This window comes from Folsomia candida, unplaced genomic scaffold, assembly GCF_002217175.1.
Source record: "Folsomia candida strain VU population unplaced genomic scaffold, ASM221717v1 Fcan01_Sc001, whole genome shotgun sequence".
Lineage (NCBI taxonomy): Eukaryota > Metazoa > Arthropoda > Collembola > Entomobryomorpha > Isotomidae > Folsomia > Folsomia candida.
In genome coordinates this window covers 26,896,004-26,916,103 of record NW_019091193.1, presented here as the reverse complement: position 1 = coordinate 26,916,103, position 20,100 = coordinate 26,896,004, and the positions used below count along the sequence as shown (strand labels likewise).

At 38.6% G+C, this 20,100-nt stretch overlaps 3 protein-coding genes across 15 annotated transcripts in view; 1 reads left to right on the top strand and 2 right to left on the bottom strand.

Moving 5' to 3' along the window:
• Positions 1–1,668: 1,668 nt before the first annotated feature.
• LOC110848798 lies at positions 1,669–4,862 on the bottom strand. The gene is made up of 13 exons (XM_022096122.2): positions 4,690–4,862; positions 4,504–4,609; positions 4,286–4,431; positions 4,156–4,215; positions 3,840–4,073; positions 3,545–3,769; positions 3,322–3,475; positions 3,073–3,257; positions 2,898–3,001; positions 2,696–2,829; positions 2,437–2,628; positions 2,083–2,254; positions 1,669–1,911 (listed from the first exon to the last, which is right to left on the bottom strand). Exons 1-13 carry the CDS (start codon positions 4,799–4,801, stop codon positions 1,786–1,788), a joined length of 1,950 nt encoding a protein of 649 aa, XP_021951814.1. The 5' UTR covers positions 4,802–4,862; the 3' UTR covers positions 1,669–1,785.
• A 622-nt stretch (positions 4,863–5,484) lies between these two features.
• LOC110848787 (alpha-1,3/1,6-mannosyltransferase ALG2) lies at positions 5,485–8,032 on the top strand. Its single transcript, XM_022096111.2, has 7 exons — positions 5,485–5,813; positions 5,885–6,049; positions 6,120–6,263; positions 6,350–6,548; positions 6,615–6,815; positions 6,896–7,152; positions 7,240–8,032. Exons 1-7 carry the CDS (start codon positions 5,793–5,795, stop codon positions 7,513–7,515), a joined length of 1,263 nt encoding a protein of 420 aa, XP_021951803.1. The 5' UTR covers positions 5,485–5,792; the 3' UTR covers positions 7,516–8,032.
• Positions 8,033–8,044: 12 nt separating this feature from the next.
• Positions 8,045–20,100, bottom strand: part of LOC110848737 (cAMP-dependent protein kinase catalytic subunit 1) — a 45,298-nt gene continuing 33,242 nt past the window's right edge. For 7 of the 13 annotated variants that reach the window (XM_035844747.1, XM_022096033.2, XM_022096076.2 and 4 more), the window contains 12 exons: positions 16,439–16,500; positions 16,084–16,311; positions 15,708–15,750; positions 15,589–15,628; positions 13,944–14,021; positions 13,312–13,360; positions 13,163–13,232; positions 12,914–13,014; positions 12,727–12,834; positions 12,550–12,654; positions 12,079–12,256; positions 11,296–11,433 (listed from right to left, as the gene is read on the bottom strand). In XM_035844747.1, the coding sequence (XP_035700640.1) occupies positions 12,125–12,256; positions 12,550–12,654; positions 12,727–12,834; positions 12,914–13,014; positions 13,163–13,232; positions 13,312–13,360; positions 13,944–14,021; positions 15,589–15,628; positions 15,708–15,750; positions 16,084–16,311; positions 16,439–16,500 (1,016 nt within the window). In that variant the 3' untranslated portion in view covers positions 11,296–11,433; positions 12,079–12,124. Of the gene's footprint in view, positions 11,434–12,078; positions 12,257–12,549; positions 12,655–12,726; positions 12,835–12,913; positions 13,015–13,162; positions 13,233–13,311; positions 13,361–13,943; positions 14,022–15,588; positions 15,629–15,707; positions 15,751–15,802; positions 15,886–16,083; positions 16,312–16,438; positions 16,501–16,822; positions 18,695–20,100 lie in introns of those variants that run through there. The other 6 variants (XM_022096068.2, XM_022096101.2, XM_035844757.1 and 3 more) reach the window with 5 other exon arrangements.

The window sequence follows — 20,100 nt, the reverse complement described above, 5'->3', positions numbered from 1 at the left end:
GCGACGTTTTCGCGAAACTTGACGACTTTATCCTTAAACGCGAGTCTGGACAAACCAGTTTTGACGACAACGAGAAGGAGTCTCAGAAGAGTCTCAACTTTCCCGAAAAGTGAGAAGGATTAGCTAAAAGCTTTTACCTGGCTAATGCCCTCTGTTAGAGCATACCCAACCTCTCACTCTGTCTCAAAACGTAAAACTTGAGATAACTCGAAAATCTCAACTTGCCTCTTGTGCGATCGAAAACCACGATTAAGATACCATGTGGTAAATAATGAACAACGATACAACACGACGGTTGCCAATCGACTGATAATTTATTGTCAACATGCAACATGATTATATAGACATCATGAGTAATAGAATATGTATTAATAAATGTATGAAACTGTTCCTCACGACACTTTCCAAAGTGTCTGACCTAAATAGAAAGGAAGTGCTAAATCCTTCTCCCAAGAATGGGAATGCTAAGAATGAGCTGACACTGTACAAAGGTCCAATAAAGTCGGTGCCATAAACATCCGTTATGAAAGGCTACTTGAAATAGCTAACCTAAATACCTAATATTAGATCATTTTATCCAACACATGTTTCTGACAGTTTCTTGCACCTCGCATTTCGTGCGTTTCTTGCTTTGGAGAAAAGTGACCAAAAATGCAATTGGACCGTGTTATGACCTCTCCATTATGAAATTGAGATCGAGGTGGACAAATGAGTCACACCCTTTCCGCACGACCCATACCCTTGAGACGTGTAAGATTACTCGAATTTCACTGACTGAGCGTAAGTAGATACATATGTAAAGTAGTAAAAGTAATAGCTTGGTGGCTGGTTTTTGGTGCGGGTATCGAGAAGAACACGCCGCTTAAGTCGAGTCCATACGAGTTAGAGAGAGATACATATTTAGCTGGTTTGTTTGATGGTGATCATCTCGCTGAATATGATGTGGACACGCTTGACACTGAAATGAGTTGAGAGAGGAGTGATGAATATATGTAAAATACTTGCTACAAAAGCGTCAACTTGGTGCTGGTCCTCTTCTCGGAGTAGTAATTGACCTCGATGGTTTTTTCCTTATTACAGCATTATTTATGGCCAATCTGAAGTGACACGGCCAATTCTCACTGCTTCCTTACCCACTCCTCCTCCTCCTCCTGCTACACAGATGATGAAGACATGGAGCGAGTCGTATGGATGGATAGGCGTCGTCCCACTGTTCCATGTGTGATGGATACTCGAACTATTTATGCATGTGTAGTATTTTAGGCTCGTTTAGTCATTCTCAAAATCTGAGTCATTTTAAAGCGACCCAGAAAACCAGAATAATTAATGCACTTCATTTAAAGGATGGGATCAACTTGGACAGAAAATTGTGTTAAAGAGGTTTACATTTTTTTAGATTACTTTGTAATTTTGAATGAATAGATATACAGTTTAGTGCATGAAGTGTGAGGATGAGAGATGCAAAGATGAAAAATGATATAGTAATTACTGACTGATTAATGAAAATTCACGTAAAATAGGTGCGAGGATGGAGTCAAATACAGATAGTAAAATATCCGCTATTTCCTAACTGACAGACAATGATGTAGACTCTATTTTCTATTTTGATTTCTTATTTTTGTCACACTTGATGATCTTTGCTGATGAAAAACAGAAAACTGATACAGATTTTGATATTCGAATGAGACTTGTATTTTTCTAAATTTGGATAAGTCATGAATATAAAACAAATCGTAAAATGCACTTTAATTTTGTCTTTTGGAAGAATTAAAAGATTTTGACGCTTTAGTAGATCACAAATCTCGCCATGTTGTTGTGCAGCCTTCCGACGGAGCTTCTGATTTGGAAACTGTCATCTGAAGTGACACCGCGAGCCTGATTCGTCCCCGTGAACGGCGTGGAGGTCGACAACTAGCGAAAAAGGCAGAATTATCAGAATAACATTCGTGACAGGTTGCGATAGATTTTAGAGAGGTCATGCCCCCCTGTTACCCTTGACCTCATGTTATGACTGAGGGTCAAGACTCGTCAAAAATTCACCACATCTTTGAATGCCCGTATATTAAAATTATTTATCCCTACCCTGAAGGAGGTCATCCCATCCATCGTTCCATAGTGGGCGATGCAATCCGTCACTCCGGTGAGAAATCCTTGGCTTTCCACTCTGTAAATGGTGGTGGAATGAGGCTTGATTTCACTTTCGGGGAGATAGTCCCGTGACCAGATTCCAGTCGAGCAAGTCGTTTGCTGAAGCCTACACAATTTTTGTGTAAAATGTAATACATTGCAAATTTTAATCTCCAACATGTCATAAGTAAAATTCTTTTGTCGATATTCTGAATATCCGCATAATTTTGGAAACGTTAAACTTTTTTGTTCGCAATCCCAAATGAAATTTCCGAACTATTTTGTTCTCAATAATTTAGGATTTTTTACCTGAACGTTTCTCCCAACGTGTTGTAAATGATGACGAACGTGTATCGTTTTTCCGGAAATGAGGCAGTCGTAAAAATTTGTGGGAGTCTTCTCTGAGCCGTCGGCGTCAGAGGGGTGGACAAATTTGTGGCTAAACTCTCCACAGCTCGAACACGATTGGTCCTGATGATAGTTGCCTTCTCAGAAACTTGCCTGAAAAAGTGGGCGAAAATTAATAAACATTACGTAAACTGAAGTCTTCAAATAATACAAATTTTACATGTCGACCGGATCAAAATGAACAATTCTACTCGTGATTTTGCTCGTTTCCGTCATAAATTTTTCCCTCAAAATTTCCGGGACTAAAATCGTCGTTGCTTGATTCGGAACAATTAGTCCACTCCAAAACAAATACTGGAAATTTTCACAAATAAATTAACATAATTTTTAATGATTATGTAAACATGACGAATTCTATTCACCCCGTCTTGACTGTTGCGCATGTTGTTGAGAATGACGACTTCGTCCAGATTGATTGGCGTCACCTGCATGCCGATCAAACGTCCCGATGACTTTACGTTCATCTCTAAAAAAGTAAAACGCAAAAAAATGTGTCAGCCAATTAAGCATTTTTAAAAATTTCAACTAAATAATTACGCTTAGAGTTTGATTCTCTCATCAGCTCGTTGTGTTCTTCTTCCTCTTCTTCTACTTCGGGCATGGCGTTGATGATGTCCATCTTGGTGTTGTCGTATGATCCTCGTAGCATTGGCTGCTGCTGCTGCTCTTCTTGTTCATAAAAGAGTCGGCTAGGGATGAAGATATAGTAATCTCCCGTGTTGCTGGAAAATTATTACTTATTTATCAACGTGTCCTTAACTAATTTGATGTATTTCCTGCACTCACGTGGTTTCCCAATCCTCGCCAAACGTCGCAGGTTGATAACACACACGGCGACAGAACGTTTTATATTCAAGAAAACTCTTACACTGGCAAGCGTTCAGGTCACGAAGGATGGACATGGAGTAAAATACGGGGGCCATGTTGTGACTGCAGACCTCTGTGTTAAGAAATAAATTTGTATGAAAATTACTGCAAAATTATCTTGCCAAAAATTATTCGCACTCACGAAGTGGTCTCTGATTCGCAATAGCGACCAAGCAATAGGGCTGCGTTTGGATGGGGAGTACGCCAAAATTCGGGTAAAAATCGGCATCTCCAATTTTCTTGGCGATTCCGTAGGACCCCCAACTCGTGTGGATGATGTCGACGAAGTGGGCGTCCTCTTTGACCAAGGTGCGACCCGTGAGGTTGGGAATGTCGGCGTAAAACAGGGGTCCGGCAGGGTCCAGGCCTGAAAACATGGGTGCAGAATTTTTCAAGTTAATGATACTTTGTTATCCTGCCGTAGTTTTATTATGTACCCGTCAACCTCCCAATCGATTGGCCCGTTAAGCTTTGCACGGTGGACCCAGCCATTCCGGCGACATGGGCGCCAAGGGAGAAACCGATGACGTGGACCTTTTCGGGCGTGACGATGCCCAACTCTACAAGTCTGGCGATTAATTCGCCCACTCGTTTTCCCGCAGGCTCCACGTTTCTCGTGGCTCGGGTGTAAATCGGTAAAATTGTGGATTTCAAACTGCCGGCGAGTCTTCCTAAAAAATCAATTGTGAAAAGTGAAGAGATTGTATTAGTTAGAAATTGTGAAAGCAATTTTCAAAATTTAAATATTTTTACCCCAATCCACACAAATGATGTTAAACTTCTCATCCGTTTGTCTCATGCGTTCGAGATAAGCTGTAAAAATGAGTAAAAAAAATTGGCTTATCAGTTCATGCAGATTTCGAACGTATGTATGCACTCTCACCGTTCTTAATCATCGCTGGCATGGACGAATTCTGAGACTGGGTGAAACCATGGATTAGAATTTTAACTGGAGCATCCTTGTACCAATGGAGACTTTGGATGGAAGCACGATCGTAAAACTCGATTTTTTCGAATTGGTTGATCGCCCTAATTAAAATTTTTTAAATGAAATTATTATAATTTCATAAAATTGAATTATGGAAAAATAAATCTCTTTACATTGGGTTATTGTAGAGGAAGAAATAGACATCGTCCGGATTGTCGGATGGGCTAAAGTTTTCCGGTGGGTTGAGAAATGCTCTAAGATCTTCGCCAACGAATGGAACTGAAAATTTTCAGATATACTTTTTAAATCGACAATTTTTTTAAAAATAAAATTACGAAATTGTTATCCTCCTTCCTTACGCATGACATGATTTAAAAGTTGCAACTCGGAGGCCGGATCTGTCGCTGTGATGGCTGCGTTGACAATCCCGAGAAGTGGGATGACAATTGTCAAAAGTAGAAGTGGCCTCATATTTGTGTTATTTTTGACAAAAATGTGAGATTAATACTTTGAAAATATGGAGAGTAAAATGACAAGATCCTGTTTCCTTTTTATACTCGGATTTATCATTATGCAAATTAATGTTGGTGCTCAACATGAACTTATTTTTATGATAAGATGCAAAGCTCTGCTGAACTGTGACAAAGACAGTATTGTAATTATCTTCATGAAAATAACACATTTTGCACATTTCATTAAGTATTTTATCAAATTTCAGTTTATGAAATGTCACCATTTTTTCGTAGACATCGGGATCAAATGCATCAAGTCAAGTGAAACTGGTGAATGGCCTCATTAGGCAAAAAACGCCAAAGTCAGCAATTTTGCAGCATTCGATATCCATTTAATTTGCGCATCATTTATATATTTTTACATATTTATGAAAACTGTTTAAAATTCCGTTTTGTAAAAATGCGATGCATATTGCTGACAATTTTCTTCCGCATGCAACAAACTGATTAATCTTCCTAATGAATTAAATAAAGCAGTGTGCAAAATGTTTGCAAACATAATTTAGCAACTTGTGGATTAGGATTTGGATTTAGATTGGACTTTCAGCCCAAAACAGCAGATCACAACAAGCAGCAGTGGATGAACTTTGCGTAACATGAATAAATCCACCAACAATTTAAGTAATGCTATTTTGTGTCATATTTTAGTTACACCCACCACTGCAAAAAATGTAGCGACATGAAAACATGTGCAAAAATCATGCAAAATTTCACGATATGAAGCCATGTAATGCTGAAACCGGATCGGGGTGGATGAGAAAAGCGGTTGCACTGAACGTGAGCTCTGTCATCATCTTCATTTTTAGTTGTACGTGTAATCGTGATTCCGGTCGGGGTCAAAATTTTAATCACGACCATCTTTATGGTCCAGCCAATTAATCTTTAAATTAGTTAAATTAGTCGAGGGAGGGAGGAACAAGATCAGAAATTAGTAAACTAATTACGCAATAATGTTGAAGGCTGCGAACAAGGTGAGTAATCAATCCGAATTAATAAGAACTTGAAATAATTATGATATCATTTCAATTATTTATTTTTGCAGGGCCGTGTCGCCTTTATCCATCCCGACTTGGGTCTCGGAGGCGCGGAACGGCTCATCGTGGATGCCGCGGTGGGCCTGCAACAGCGCGGCTATAAGGTCACGATCTACACCGGATATCACGACAAGGGTCACGCTTTTCCAGAAACGACGGATGGCACGTTGAAGGTATTATTGCAAAAGTAGTGCATGTTTTGTGCTCGATAATAAAATATGTATCTATTTTTTTAAACTTTAGGTTGTCACAATTGGTCAAAATATTCCTCGCAGCCTATTTGGTCACCTCGTCGCTTTGTTGGCGTATCTAAAAATGAGTCTGATTGCACTATATATTTCACTCTTTTGCCACAGTGAGAGACCGGATGTGGTGGTTTGCGATCAGGTAATACGATCAGGTGGTTTGCAAGAGGGTTCAGTTTTTATTGACCAGTTTATCAGACTAAATAATTTATATTCCTTCTCTTCCAGGTTTCAGCATGCATCCCATTCCTCAAGGGTTTCCCAAGATTATCCCTGCACAAGGTTTTGTTCTATTGTCACTTTCCCGACCAGCTTTTAACGACGAGGGAGTCCTTTTTAAAGTCCTGGTATCGCAAACCGCTCGACTACATTGAGGAGAAAACGACCGGGATGGCGGATAAGATCGTGGTCAATAGCGACTTTACCAGTAAGTTTTATACGTTAGTGTGGTGGTCGGGTTTTAACATAAAATGTATCTTTTTGTCCATAACAGAAGGCGTTTTTAAAGAAACTTTCAAATCGTTACGAATCGTCCCTGATATTTTGTACCCTTCCATAAATTCCAACCTATTTGACGACCTCTCGACGTCGAAGCAACCCGTAAAGTTAGATATTCCGGATGCGAAACATTTATTCGTGTCCATCAACAGATTTGAACCTAAGAAAAATATAGCGCTCGCCATCCGCACTTTGAGTAAGTTGATAGATAATTAAACTAATCAAATATTGCGTTTGGGTTTCTGTTTAATTTAATTGTCGTTTTCTCCTCCACAGAGAAATTGAGAACCTGTCTCGAAGATGATGAATGGAACGATGTGCATCTCGTACTTGCCGGTGGATATGATCCCCGACTCCAAGATAGTGTCGCGTATCTGGAGAAATTAAAGAAAATCGTGGCCGATGAAGGGGTCGCTGATCACGTCACGTTTATCTTATCTCCAAAAGACGCCGTCAAAGTGAAATTATTATCGATCTGCTCTGCCCTGATTTACACGCCGTCTAACGAACATTTTGGCATTGTTCCACTCGAGGTAATACATAAAATAAACAATAATAAGTTCAATTTCATGTTTAGTCGACGCAATATAAATTTTAATAAAAATCTTCCAAACTTCTAGGCCATGTACATGGAGAAACCCGTCATCGCCGTGAATTCTGGTGGGCCGCGAGAAACTGTTCGCGACAATGAGACCGGATTCCTCTGTCCCGCAACGGAACCTCATTTCGCCGTTGCGATGGCCCGCATCATCAAAGAGCCACAACTTTCCGTTAAGATGGGAAAGGCCGGCAAGAAACATTTCATTCAGAATTTCTCCTTTGACGCCTTCTCCACGAGTTGGGAACGCATCGTGGCTGACCTCATCGGTTCAGCGGCACACCTACACACCGAGTGAAGAAGACTTTTTCAAACAACTAAAAAATAAGCAATACTTGACAGCTATCATGTCTCTTATCCCCACCACCACTTTTTTGAAGGATGGTGTACTTTAACAGCAACATAATTTATTTCGTTAATCCATAAATAACTACGTTCCAATGTTCCAATTATAATTTTTAATGCATTTTATGTTAAAATAAGTTTTAATCCGCTATGCAACATTTGCTACATTCCTCGAGTGTAATTTTACTCGTAGCAAAAATATTATGAAATCACTCATTCCCAATCTATCTAAATATCAGAGCTGTCAGTCAATATTTAGTAAATAATAAACCACTAAAGATTAAGTGTCCGTGCATTTCTTCATGCCGTGTTTAATGCAATGATGATGATGATGATATATATGCCATGATTTTATGCCATTCATTCCTCTCCTCTCAGCTTGCTACATATTTCCAGATTTATGTATGTATGCGCAATGATGTCAGCCAGTTATGTAAGCAAATAAAGTGAACACTCCTTCTTTTCCCAAAGTAATCGTCATATAGTATTAATAATTCATTACGCACGTTCAAATCATTCTCTAAACTAATACATTTACTCTTCATCATCTTGTTCTTTTAGTAAGGAATAAAATAACGAATAATCAACTTGTTGTTTTTTTTCACATGAACTCCTCATCACTCAGAGACGAGAGATGAACAACGATGTGGTTGGTGTACAGGCGGCGGAAGTAGTTTCTTCCCAAGCCATGCTCCCCCCACGACGGAAGAGGACGAAGATAACAAAACAAAGACCCAGCAGTGAGGAATCCAAATTTATGTATATTATTCGACACATCTTCTCTCTCTTCTCCTTGTCATTAAGGTGGTGGTGATATTTTTCTTAAAAATTGGACGAACAGAAGTCTAATTAGGTAGGTAGTAGTAGAGGTTGGTTGGTTGGTGAATAGTTGGTAGTATTACATTTTTTGTCTTGCTTTGTCTCAACAAAAATAGGTATAGGTAGGTTCATATCATTATTATACAGTGGTAATTAATACATAGCTATGAATTTAGGTAGGTAGTAGGTTGGTAGTAGGTACTACCGTCCGTAGGTGGTAAATATCTTAGACATTTCATATTGAAGTCACGTATCAAATACAAGTACACCAATTACATTTCTTCCTCCGTGTGTAACTTTCTTTACACTTTTTCGTAAGCAAAAATCTGGGCGAGAGAAAGTAGTTATTTAGAGGAAACACATTGACAAATGAACAAATCCCAACAAAAATTGCCCCTTCATTCTTCACACTAATTGGAAATGATGAACATGTAAGTAAATGGATCGAAATGAACTCTCTTTTTTTAGAAAATGAGGACGTTATTATTACCTCCTGGTCTGTCTGTGTGGATATATAGTGTTTTTTAAGTCCCTTTTTTATATCATTTCAATGATAACTTATTGTAAAGATGACGGCGGGTGTTTATTTTTTTACCGTTTAATTAACCAACTAATTATTATTATTATTATTATTACGATTACAAAACGGAGGCTGAGCGAAAGTAGTAAACGCAGCGCTACTGCCTGCTCACAGCTTTGTTTGTAATTTTTGTTGTTAACAACTAAATAAAAATATGTATGACCCACCAGGATGACAATAAAATATGTGTAAATAACGTCTACATAAATACATAATGATGATGATGACGACGACGAATGACTAAATATCAACTTTAGTAGTACCTCAGCTCAGAAGAAGACGTAAACGGACGATCTATAGAGAATCATTGCTTCTACTAAATACATATATATTCGTCCCCATCCATCCTCCCATTTTTGGATAATATTGCAAAACGGACATAAAAATGAGTTGCAATAGGTAGTATTTAGTAGTATGTATGATTATGCTCGTATTTTGATTGTACATAATAATAATAATAACAACAATATAATAATAATAATAATGATAATAATGTAACCATGATTATTAACAACTAATTAACAGTGTTCGCTATCATCATCACACTTAACCAGGATATATTTATGAATATGTAACATTAACAACCACAACAGTCACACGTCAAGCTCTAGAATGGGATTCGTAAAGTTATCATGACACCTATTTTCATTATCGTATCGCTACATTATTATTATTTTACGGTATTATTATTGATTTGTATTACATCCGTTAATTATAGTAATAATTAGCTAATTATGTATTTATATGTATGTATGAGAGAGGGAGGAAATGGTTTCAAAATAATTTAGGGAACTGGAAAGTTCAGTTGATTGTTCACTTGACATTCGCCGCTTTCTCTCTCTAAGCTTCCTTCTTTCTTTTACTTTCTCCTACCTGATCTCATCTCGATTTGAGTCATTTATCAATTACATGTCAATTAGTTGTAATAAGTTATTTTTGAAATAACTGCAAATTCTCTCCGCTTCTAACTATGAACCAACGTGTTGAAAACAGAGCATAAAACCACGCAAGCATCCATCCCAGTCACATGGCTGGAACTATTACATAGTTAGCGTCGTAGTAGGATTTTTTTCCTTTTAAAAACAACTTATTATCCTCGAACCTCTTCTTCTTAATACTTAATCATTAGCTCATTCTAAAAGACTGGATAGGATATTCTGTAGAGTCTGAATTTATCTGTGGGGGAATTATTATACATCCGTCATTTATGTACTGAATGTAAATATGCTCTTAAAAATTTGTATCTTGTTTGTCCCTCCCCCCACAACTAAAGGGATCCCTCTGCATCTTAATTAATTAGTAAACTCATCCGATCATCATCTCAAGAATGAAAGGGGTTAAATTGCTATTCGCTTATTCTTTTTTCTCTCTTAACGAGACGAAGCTCGACGGGAAAAAGTAACGTGGAGAGAGGGAGAGAGGAAGGACACCCGATTTCCACTTGGAGATGAGCACCTTAACGAAACTCAAGAGAGTACTTAATAATATTAATTAATTAATTAAAGTCTTCTAAATTATTTGGACTTTTCCTCCTTATCTTCTTCTCAACGGAAAAACTGTTGTTAGTAAAATTTTTAAATAAATTAAGCAAATTTTTCTCCATTTCTCAGACCTAGCGGCAGTACAGCAGTGTTTTTATATATATTTCCTAATAAATTTAGATACACACACAAAAAATAAATGCTATCATCACCTCGTTTTCACTTCATCTTTGGCCTCTGGGATCTCAAAATGGCAAAATAAAATAATTTTTTTTTCTTGGAACTGAAGTAATAAAATGGCTGAGTTATTAGTCTTTAATCGCTCCCCGTGATTGCGTGATTGATGATGAATCTTCTTGTTGTTGCTGCTGCGATTGAGGAGGAGGTTTTCTCTTACATGGATAAAATTACTACCTCTCGTTTCATTAGAAAGAAGGAAATACCATTACTTAAAAAAACTTATTATACAACAACGGCAACAACAAAGACACGCCACACAGACACACAAACACGCTGCTGGAGGAGGTAGTTGGAGGAGAGAGAAGAAAGGAAACACTCAATTGTACATGTTTTAATAATAGCAACGAATGACTCGACCATGTAATTGTTCCACTACTAAATATTAGGTAATTTATACGCAGAAGGAGGAGGACATGATCATCCAGATTATATAAAACTACACCGACCACGTGCAAAGTTCAGATTTACAGTTATTTTTCTTCTCTCCTTCCTTTTTAGTCGCTAGTTATTTCTTCATTTCTTCTTCGCGATGCATAAAGTGTTGACTTTAGCTTAAAAATGTCACGTAGTTGTATGAAGAGAGGTGGAGGAGGTGGTGGAGGAGGAGGAGGAGGGGTGGAACTTATTAGAAGTCGGCAAACTCCTTAGCACATCGTTCCGTAGATGAGATACGTAGCACTTCCTCTTCGTAATCGTCAAAGTTGCTCGTATCACCAGATCCTTTACATTTAGGGATGAACGGAGCCTCCACCTAAAAAAGTGAGAACGAATCCAATTAATAAAAATTCTTTCACATTTTCCATTTTCATCCGTACTCTTATTAATTAATAGTAGAACAAGGAGAACGACATGAAGCCAACATATTGCATATTGTCAACATATGACATAAATTACATATTATGGTATACATTATTATGTCCACATTTATATGTGCCAATCAACATGTGCGTGACTGGGTGAGGATTGACGGCCACATAATATTTATCATGGGTTGCAAAATACAACCGATTTTCCCCCTTGGACAAAAAGTATATATAAAAGGACAGAAAGACCGAGGAAATATATAGTCCCGTTTTTGCTCTCATTACATAGTACGACATGAAAAGGATGTAACACAACACAACCCAATTCGTGGTACGTTAAGGATAAGTGTATGTACATATGTCTGTGTGTGTGGGATGTCGAGTATATATGTATGTAACACACAATTAGCAACAAGAACAGTCACAACATTGCAAAAAAACGATTAAGTGGATGAAAAGCTGGTATACGGTTTTACATAATATTGGGCACTGCACTGTTTAAATGCCCAATTTTTCAAGCGACCCCTGGACGACTACTAATTGACGAAGCAAAAAATTCTTTGAGAAGATAATGTTAATTAATAAAACACTACCGAGATTGAATTGAGAGAGTTAGTAAAATATTGTGTGTGGTTGGTGTTAGAATTCCTCAAAATATTTCCCAAATGGGTCATCGACAGAAATGTTAAAAGTCTCCTCGTCATCGGGAACGGGTTCAAAGTAGCGGGAGTCCCCTGCGTGGCGGACATTGGGGCGGAGGGGGGCTTGATCCTGATGATTATATAGTCGAGAGATAATAACGAATCATTCCAGAAACGAAAAATTAAAAAGTGCATTATTTCAAAATAATCAACCAAACCAAAAAACTATTGATATTTAGGAAAGATTAATGTGCATACATTAATAAAAAAACAATTATGCAAAACTAGGAAAAAAGTAGATAAATAAAAATTTGTAATATAAATAATCTGCCAAAGTTTTGCCCTTGTCCATAAAATTTGAACCCTTATTTTCGACGTCTTAATTGCCAACATTTTACATATTAATTGAATCGCATTGTGTACCTTTTTCTGGAAAATGGCAATCCAGTCTGTTGTTGAAAACCACTTGTGGCTTTTGATATCATTGACGCCATTCTTCAAATTACCGTACCGCTTGGTCAAGTCAACCTGTACAAAGGACAAAGAATTATTAGTAAACATGACATGACATGGCACCAAGTAATTTTATGCTACACAAACCTGAAGAAGGTTTCTAAGAAGGTCTTTCAAATCGTTAGAAAAATGGGAGGGAAACCGAACTTTTCCTGACACAATTTTTTCATAAATTTGAATTGGCTGGTCGGCAAACTAAAAGAAATATAGGCCATTAGTTAATATGCTTCACATAATGTGCATACATATAATATTGGCAATATGGAAAACGTACAAATGGCGGATATCCTGCAGCCATTTCAAAGACAAGAACACCCAGCGCCCACCAATCCACAGCCTTGTTGTATCCTTTGGAAAGGATAATTTCAGGAGCGACTAGAATAATAAATAAAGTGAATTTTCAGACGATAGTTTCATAAAGGCTTTCCATATATTCTTAAGAGTTGCATGTCAACTTTAGGAAATTAATTCTTAAAGTTAATAATTATCTCTTAAATCTCAATCACGACTAAAAATCACTCACGATATTCTGGTGTTCCACATAACGTCCACGTTCGTCCTTTTACACGCTTCGCAAACCCAAAGTCTGTGACCTAATTAATATTTTGGAAGACACGATTAATTTTCCGACTTCAAAAGACTGCTCAACTATGAATCCATCCGTGCACTAACCTTAATATATCCTTGGCTGTCAATCAGTAAGTTTTCGGGTTTCAGGTCCCTGAAAATAATCAACGAGACATCATGAAATCGAAAATGGTATTTTCCACACATAATTTTCCCACAGGAGAAAGTTCCTCAACCAAGTAATGCACGGTGTCAGGACTCCTGAGTCAGGTTGCTCCAGGTGAGATCAAGTGGGGAAAGTGAGACTTGTCAATGACGTCGGCTCATTTCAGGTGAATCAAAATAAGGAATAAAATCGGGGTTAGGAAAACTTTTAAAATTGCTGTGTGATTTCAAATCACCACCCTTCTTTGGATGAAGAGGGTGGCTCATTATTTCAGTTTCTCGTTGGAACAAACAGCAAACGAGAAGGAAAGGGTGGGGCAGATTGGAACTCAATTTGTCAGAGGAACCCGTGACTATAAAACTGGACTATACTAAAGTCCAGAGTTGTGGGGGACATGTCCATTTGGATCGGTTTTAAAAAAGGCTGTATATTTAAACCAAAATTCGTTCTCTTCAAGACTTGAATCCAAACTGAATAGACTTAGAAATTAGGAACCTTTCTCCTACTTTATGCATCCCCTTCCTAGCACATTTATCGCTACAAGTACGAATCACATTACTAAACAACTCACCGGTAGATCAAATCAAGGTAGTGGAGATACTCAAATACCAAAACTATCTGGGCAGCATAAAACCGTGAGTGAGGTTCACTGTGGGGTAGCATTAGATATATATTTACATTTTATAAAAGGTCACACATCATAATAAAGCATATATAATTATTCAAATAAATAGTAAAGTAGTAGTAAACAGAGACAAATAGTACTACTCTACAGGACAAGTTCCATTCCAACATGCATCTACAGAGCACCATACATAATATGTCAGTCTTAAATAGAGGATAACCTCCCATTCTCATTAAAATGGCTGGGAAATAAAATAAGAGACCAATTCCATTCGATCTCATCTCGCACACATTCAAAGATTCGAGACAGATCGAGCCAGAGAGAAACTAATTACTTAAGAAGATAGACTTCTCCTTGGCGAAAAATATAATCAATTCTACTCGAAAACAACCACCACCACCTCCTCCTCGTATCCATCGTATCGTAACTAACTAACCAACCAACTAACTGACTAAATGTGCTTTTACTCTGGGTAAAGATAAGTAAGAAAGTGTCGTGCCGTGTTTTCCCCTCGTGTCTCCTGACTACTAAACAGTTGACGATGATGAACAGATGGTGGCGGATTTGGGAGTAAATCTCTCCAGCAGCTCGATCAACACATCTCTCCGCTCCTCCTGTCCTTTTCTGTCAACTGCTCCTTTCTCCGGGAGGCATTAGGCCAACAATTAATCCCTTTTTGACACATGGAGAAAGAGAGAAAAAACACTCTCGGACGACACTTAAAGTTGAATACGAGTCAAAAAAAGTGACAAAATAACAACCACCACACTACTCTACTTCTTTTTTCTGAAAAGGACATGTCAATTCGTTCAGTAAAAATCCGTTCCGTGTGAGGAAAGGTTTAAAGTTTTATTTTCTAAATTTGCTGTCTATCTATATGAACGGTTTAATTTCCCTCACTTGCGTCACAGCTTTTCCACCATCATCATCTCCTCACTGCTTGAAGTGGCTGTGTGTGTATGTAATAATGATTGTTGTTTCATTACATAACACTTTGGCACACAAAGGGTAAGTGAGTCATGAAATGAAATGTGGGAAGCCTTTGATGAGCCGAAAAATAATATCAAACTCGTCCTCGTCCTCGTCGTTGGTGAAAGTTGGTTTTCCTCTTTCGCTATTTATTGCCGACATACTTGCTCATTCGAGTGGGTGTGGCGGTAGGCATATTATCTGAAATTACGATACTGCTACTGCTGATATTTGGAAAAGTGGTGGAGGTGGAGGTGAAGAAGAAAAAAAAGTAAAAATAGCAGCAAATTTTTTCTTGTTGATTAAATATGTAACTTCAATAAATATTAGATACACGTGCAGCTCTAAAAATTGTGTCGGCGTGTCGACACAATTTCTGTTTTGTTAGTTATTATGTAGTATATACATTCAATTAGATAACTACGAAAGGAGAGAAAAAAGAGGCATGCAAAATAAATTAAATTATTTACAAAAGTGTTAGAAAAATTTTTAGAATCCGAAATCCATATGAAAAAATTGATAATTAATTAGGCGGAGGAGTAGTAATTAGTACAGCGAGAGCATGCTAAACTAAAAGTCTTTTTTAGTAGACGTTTAACTGTTCAGAAATGCCCTTGCTTACCTAAAACGACCCGTTTTCCTCAAATGGGAAAACATCTCCCCTGTAAAACGATTAAAGAACAATTATGTTTTAGTAATAGTTCAATGACCTCTTTTCATTGAACTATTACTATATCTCACCTCCGGGGATATACTCTAGTACCATGTATAAATTGGAATTGTCCTGTAAACACGCAAAAACACAACAGTTTAGTATAAAGATGATCAGCAATCACCTAAATCGGCCCAGTTTCCGCAGATGGGAAAACATTTCGCCACCATTTACGTACTCCATCAGCATGTACAAGTTTGTCGTGTCCTACAATTAAAGGAGTGTCTGGTTTAAAAAAATTAGTTGTTTCGTAGTAAACCACGACCACCACCCTGGAAACGGGAACGGCGAGGAAAACTTCCCATAAGTTTTTCTCATAAGTCAGCAAAGTACTAAAGATAAAAATTAGCATATACGAGAAATACCTCACCCCACGCGGAGGAGGAGGCGAAGGAGACGACCTACCTTAAAATGATACTTTAGGGTAACCAAGAACGGGAAGTTGATTGCATGGAGAATCTTTTTCTCGTTTAGCGTGTGCTCCACCTGCTTCAGCTTGACGACTTTCTGCTTATCCAGGATCTTCATGGCGTAATATTCCTTCGTCGACTTGTGCTGGACGAGCATTACGCGGCCGAAGGAGCCCGTCCCGAGGGTTTTCAACCGGTCGAAATCGTCCAGCGTGGCTGTACACTGAGAAAAACAAAAAGAAACGGCAAGAAAATAAATAATACGTCATATTTTATTCATAGAAACCACACATGTCGTCATCCATCACTCTGCAAATCAGTCATCCGATGATGATCACTGGTTAACTCACCGGTTGGGGATTTCTCCATTTCTCTTCAAACTCCTCCTTCGCCTTCTCCAACCACTCTCGAACTGCAAAAATAAACCAGGCAGGATTAGTCTCGGAAGTTTAAAGGGCGACGGAGTCACACAATCCTAAAAAAATCTTGTTTTTTAATAAGCGCTCTTTTTTCTTCTCATTTATTAATCTGCACAAAGCACACGGAAAACGACATGGAAAAAGTAAAAAAGAGAAAGTATAAACTAGAGTTTACAAAACAAGACACAGATTATTAGTACCCACATAAATCGGCAAGCGTGAAGAACGGGACACACTTAAAACTAAAACTACCCCATAAAACGTGGCTAGAAAACGATTACAATTTTATTCATGCCATTTTCTCTACACCTTCACCTTCACTGAATGGTAGCGAACCGGCGGAGGCAGCGGCATTGTGATGGTCACTAGTTTCCTCAGTCTCAGATATCTCCTCGGACATTTTTATCCCGTTTTTTTTAAATAAAAATATATATCAACGAGTATAGTTAGCTATATTTTATTTTATCTTATTTAAGTTTTTTTATCCTCGTAAATACATATATATTTACGACCAAGTATATATTTCCGAAAAGTGAATCTCACACACCACTATTCACCACTATCACGACCACTGTCACCACGACCAACCCATGACGATGACGATGTTCCTGTTCCCCGTCTCGTGAACAAGTACAATCGCTTCCCCTTCGTCTCCACTATTTAAAACGACACGATTAAACTAATCGACGCGATAGTAGTCGCGAAAATGGTCGACGGCGTTACTTTCCCTCACTGCAAATTGAACAGGTGGGTAAATGTGGACTACTTTTGAGCAACTTTTCTCCCGAGGAGAGATGACGTTGATGACGATGATGATCACTCACCCACAAAGTTGTGTATGATTAGTTAGATACATGTATGGGGAGCAGTACGTATTCATTCACCGACCAAGATTGTATTGGTTCTTACTTGTGGAATAAAAGAAAACGAAAAAACAGAACAACCCGAGAATATGGTGGGAGTATGTTGAGGATCGGATTGGAGGAGAAGATTCAATTCGGAAATCCCTGCCAATTGAAATATGGATGGATTGGATATAATCACATGTTTTGCGACACGATGCGAGAGAGAAAGTCAAGTCAAACAGAGGGAAAAAGCCAAAGGTAAAACACGACTCGTTCCTCCATGTAATGTTTATATTTATTATGTTGTTGTGTACTTGTCACTCTTGTCGATCCATCTCTTCCACCACTTTTTTTCCCTTTCCTTCCTTCCTTCCTCACAATCAGTCAGTCGGTCGTTGGTGATTTCTCGCTCAATTTTTTCTCTTGGTGGAGATGTCGAATAATATTTACAGGGGAAAAATCTCAAATCCTACGCCAAACCTACACTAATATTAAGTCGTCGTTATTTTCTTTTTTTGAGGAGGCAACAACAAGGACACAACTCCTACCGACCGACGACTTGGTTGGACCAAGTGCTGCAACTAAATCAGGTTAAATATTCAAATATTGTGAACATGCATGTGAACATGTTCCCTCAACAGCCGCGTATGCATGTACGCAGACATACATACCTTGACTTGATTCTCTTCTTAATATTATTGAGGCTGTTCTGCAATATTTTGGATTGCAATTGAAATGGAACAGACACATTTGTTCTCGCGAGAGGAGAGAGAGAGAGGATGATAAGGATATAGGAACATTTGCATGTGCGGCTTCTTCTCCTGCTGGCTAGATTGGACGACCATCATCATCACGATTCTTTCAAGTCTCCTCGCGATCTAATTTTAAAACTTTACATGTCGTACTTATCTATATATACTGCTCACTTACTTACTTTACTTACTTATACTATGTCGCTCTGCTGTAAATAAGTATAGTTTTTTTTCCTGAGTGCCGGTTAGCTCTTCTGATCTCTCTCTTTCACCATCCACCCGCCGTTCGTCGTCACATTAAATGAAATCGTACCACAACATAATAGTAATAATAATAAAAATAATAACCGCGTCCTCCTCCTCGTCGTCGACGACGACATCGTCATCTTTTATACGTATCGTGTCTAGTTGACACACAAAGTTTTAAGTTTAACTTTAGCTCTCGAGCGGGTTTTACCTTAGCGAAAAAAAAGAAGAACTCGTTTGAGAGAGCGAGAGATCCGTTTTGAATTGTGACCTCACAGCTGAAGTAAAAAAAATTCCAATCCAATCTCTTTCTACTCCCTGCCCACCCAGTGAGCAAATAACATTTCGAACCAACAATGGAAATGCAAACAATTATGAAACCAATTCGAGGAGATTATTGTGGTGGAAAATTCCCCACGGACGGACCGGGTTTCAATGGGAGGAGGAGGAGGAGGAAAAAATGAGACGACATCGATCCGACCATCACGAGAAATAGAAGAGGCAGAGGATACGAGTAGGGAAAAGTTTGCGAAAACGGACACCATTTCGCAAAATATGGCTGGAGTCGGGGGAGGAGGAAAATTGCAACATTAATTTTCATACCGTGAGTTTAATCCACTCTGAATTTTCACTCGTGTAATATTGCATCCATTTGGAGCCCTTGTTTCCATATTTTGATACATTTCATGTCGTGAAAGTCATTATGTACACAATGCACGAGACTACTTACCACGACCACGACTACCACTACCACCACTGGAGAGAAAGTAATATTGACAAATGATCCAAATTTGTGACGCGTGCTGGCGTATTTCACTCGGTATCTGCCTTGCTAATAAATAAGCTACTACTACTCTCCTACTACCACTCGTGTACAGAGTACATAGTAGCGACATATACACATGTAGCTTATGCAGATCAGAGGGTAATATGCACAAGAGTGGGAGAGAAGTGGCCGTATTATCTACGACAAAGTACAGACTTTATATTTAGATTTCCATCAAAAGATACGTCAACTCCATCCAACAAAACCTCCTCCCTCAATTTCCCATCTCGATAGGGAACGCGCACAGGCCACGTGGACCCATCTGTATACACCTCCATTTGTGGGTGGGTGACTTTGTCGACTAGGACCAAGTCGTCTCTGTTCGCCTGTGCCCTTGAGGTCTCTCTCTCTGGTACTTGAGCGTCTGTACCTCTCTCTCTCTGGAGGACCACATATGGCGACTACTTGACTTTGCGTAATCATAATCATAATACGTAGCGTAATGTTGAGTGAGCGAGCGAGCGCATATGTGTGTACATACAATTGGGGTACTCTACCTGGCAGAAATTTCCGTGGGACTACTACTAAACCCACCAGGAGGACTTTTCCTCTTCAAAAAAGATATTGACGTTGGTAATAGAACGGTTCACTTGAACTGAGCCTGGAAGCAGCGGTGCATGCATGGCCAAACTCATCGAGAGTGGTGGAAGAAGAGGAGGAGGAGGAGGACAAGACTGACATTTCAAGTCGTGGTGGTGCTGGTGATGAGGACTACGTGTCAACTGAATGCTGGAAAAGTAGGTGTGGTCTCTCCGACAGAAAGGACTCATTTAATATACAGAATTCACAATTAGAACAAAAGCACACATGTAGAGTTGCACACTCCACAAGACCACCACCTTCACCACAACACCTGCCTGGCATCATTTCCTCTCAAGAGACTTGTTATGTTCTTCCCTGAATGCACACACGGCGTCTCCATAC

Bases quoted from the DNA above. Each gene is read 5' to 3' on its own strand.
- LOC110848798 (XM_022096122.2), bottom strand. From the start codon at position 4,801: ATGAGGCCACTTCTACTTTTGACAATTGTCATCCCACTTCTCGGGATT. The intron at 4,074-4,155 runs GTAAAAATATTT...TTGATTTTTTAG, and splicing joins CATCATTTGTGTGGATTGGG to GAAGACTCGCCGGCAGTTTG. The intron at 3,476-3,544 runs GTGAGTGCGAAT...TTCTTAACACAG, and splicing joins TGCGAATCAGAGACCACTTC to AGGTCTGCAGTCACAACATG.
- LOC110848787 (XM_022096111.2), top strand. From the start codon at position 5,793: ATGTTGAAGGCTGCGAACAAG. The intron at 5,814-5,884 runs GTGAGTAATCAA...TTATTTTTGCAG, and splicing joins TGTTGAAGGCTGCGAACAAG to GGCCGTGTCGCCTTTATCCA. The intron at 6,816-6,895 runs GTAAGTTGATAG...TCTCCTCCACAG, and splicing joins GCTCGCCATCCGCACTTTGA to AGAAATTGAGAACCTGTCTC.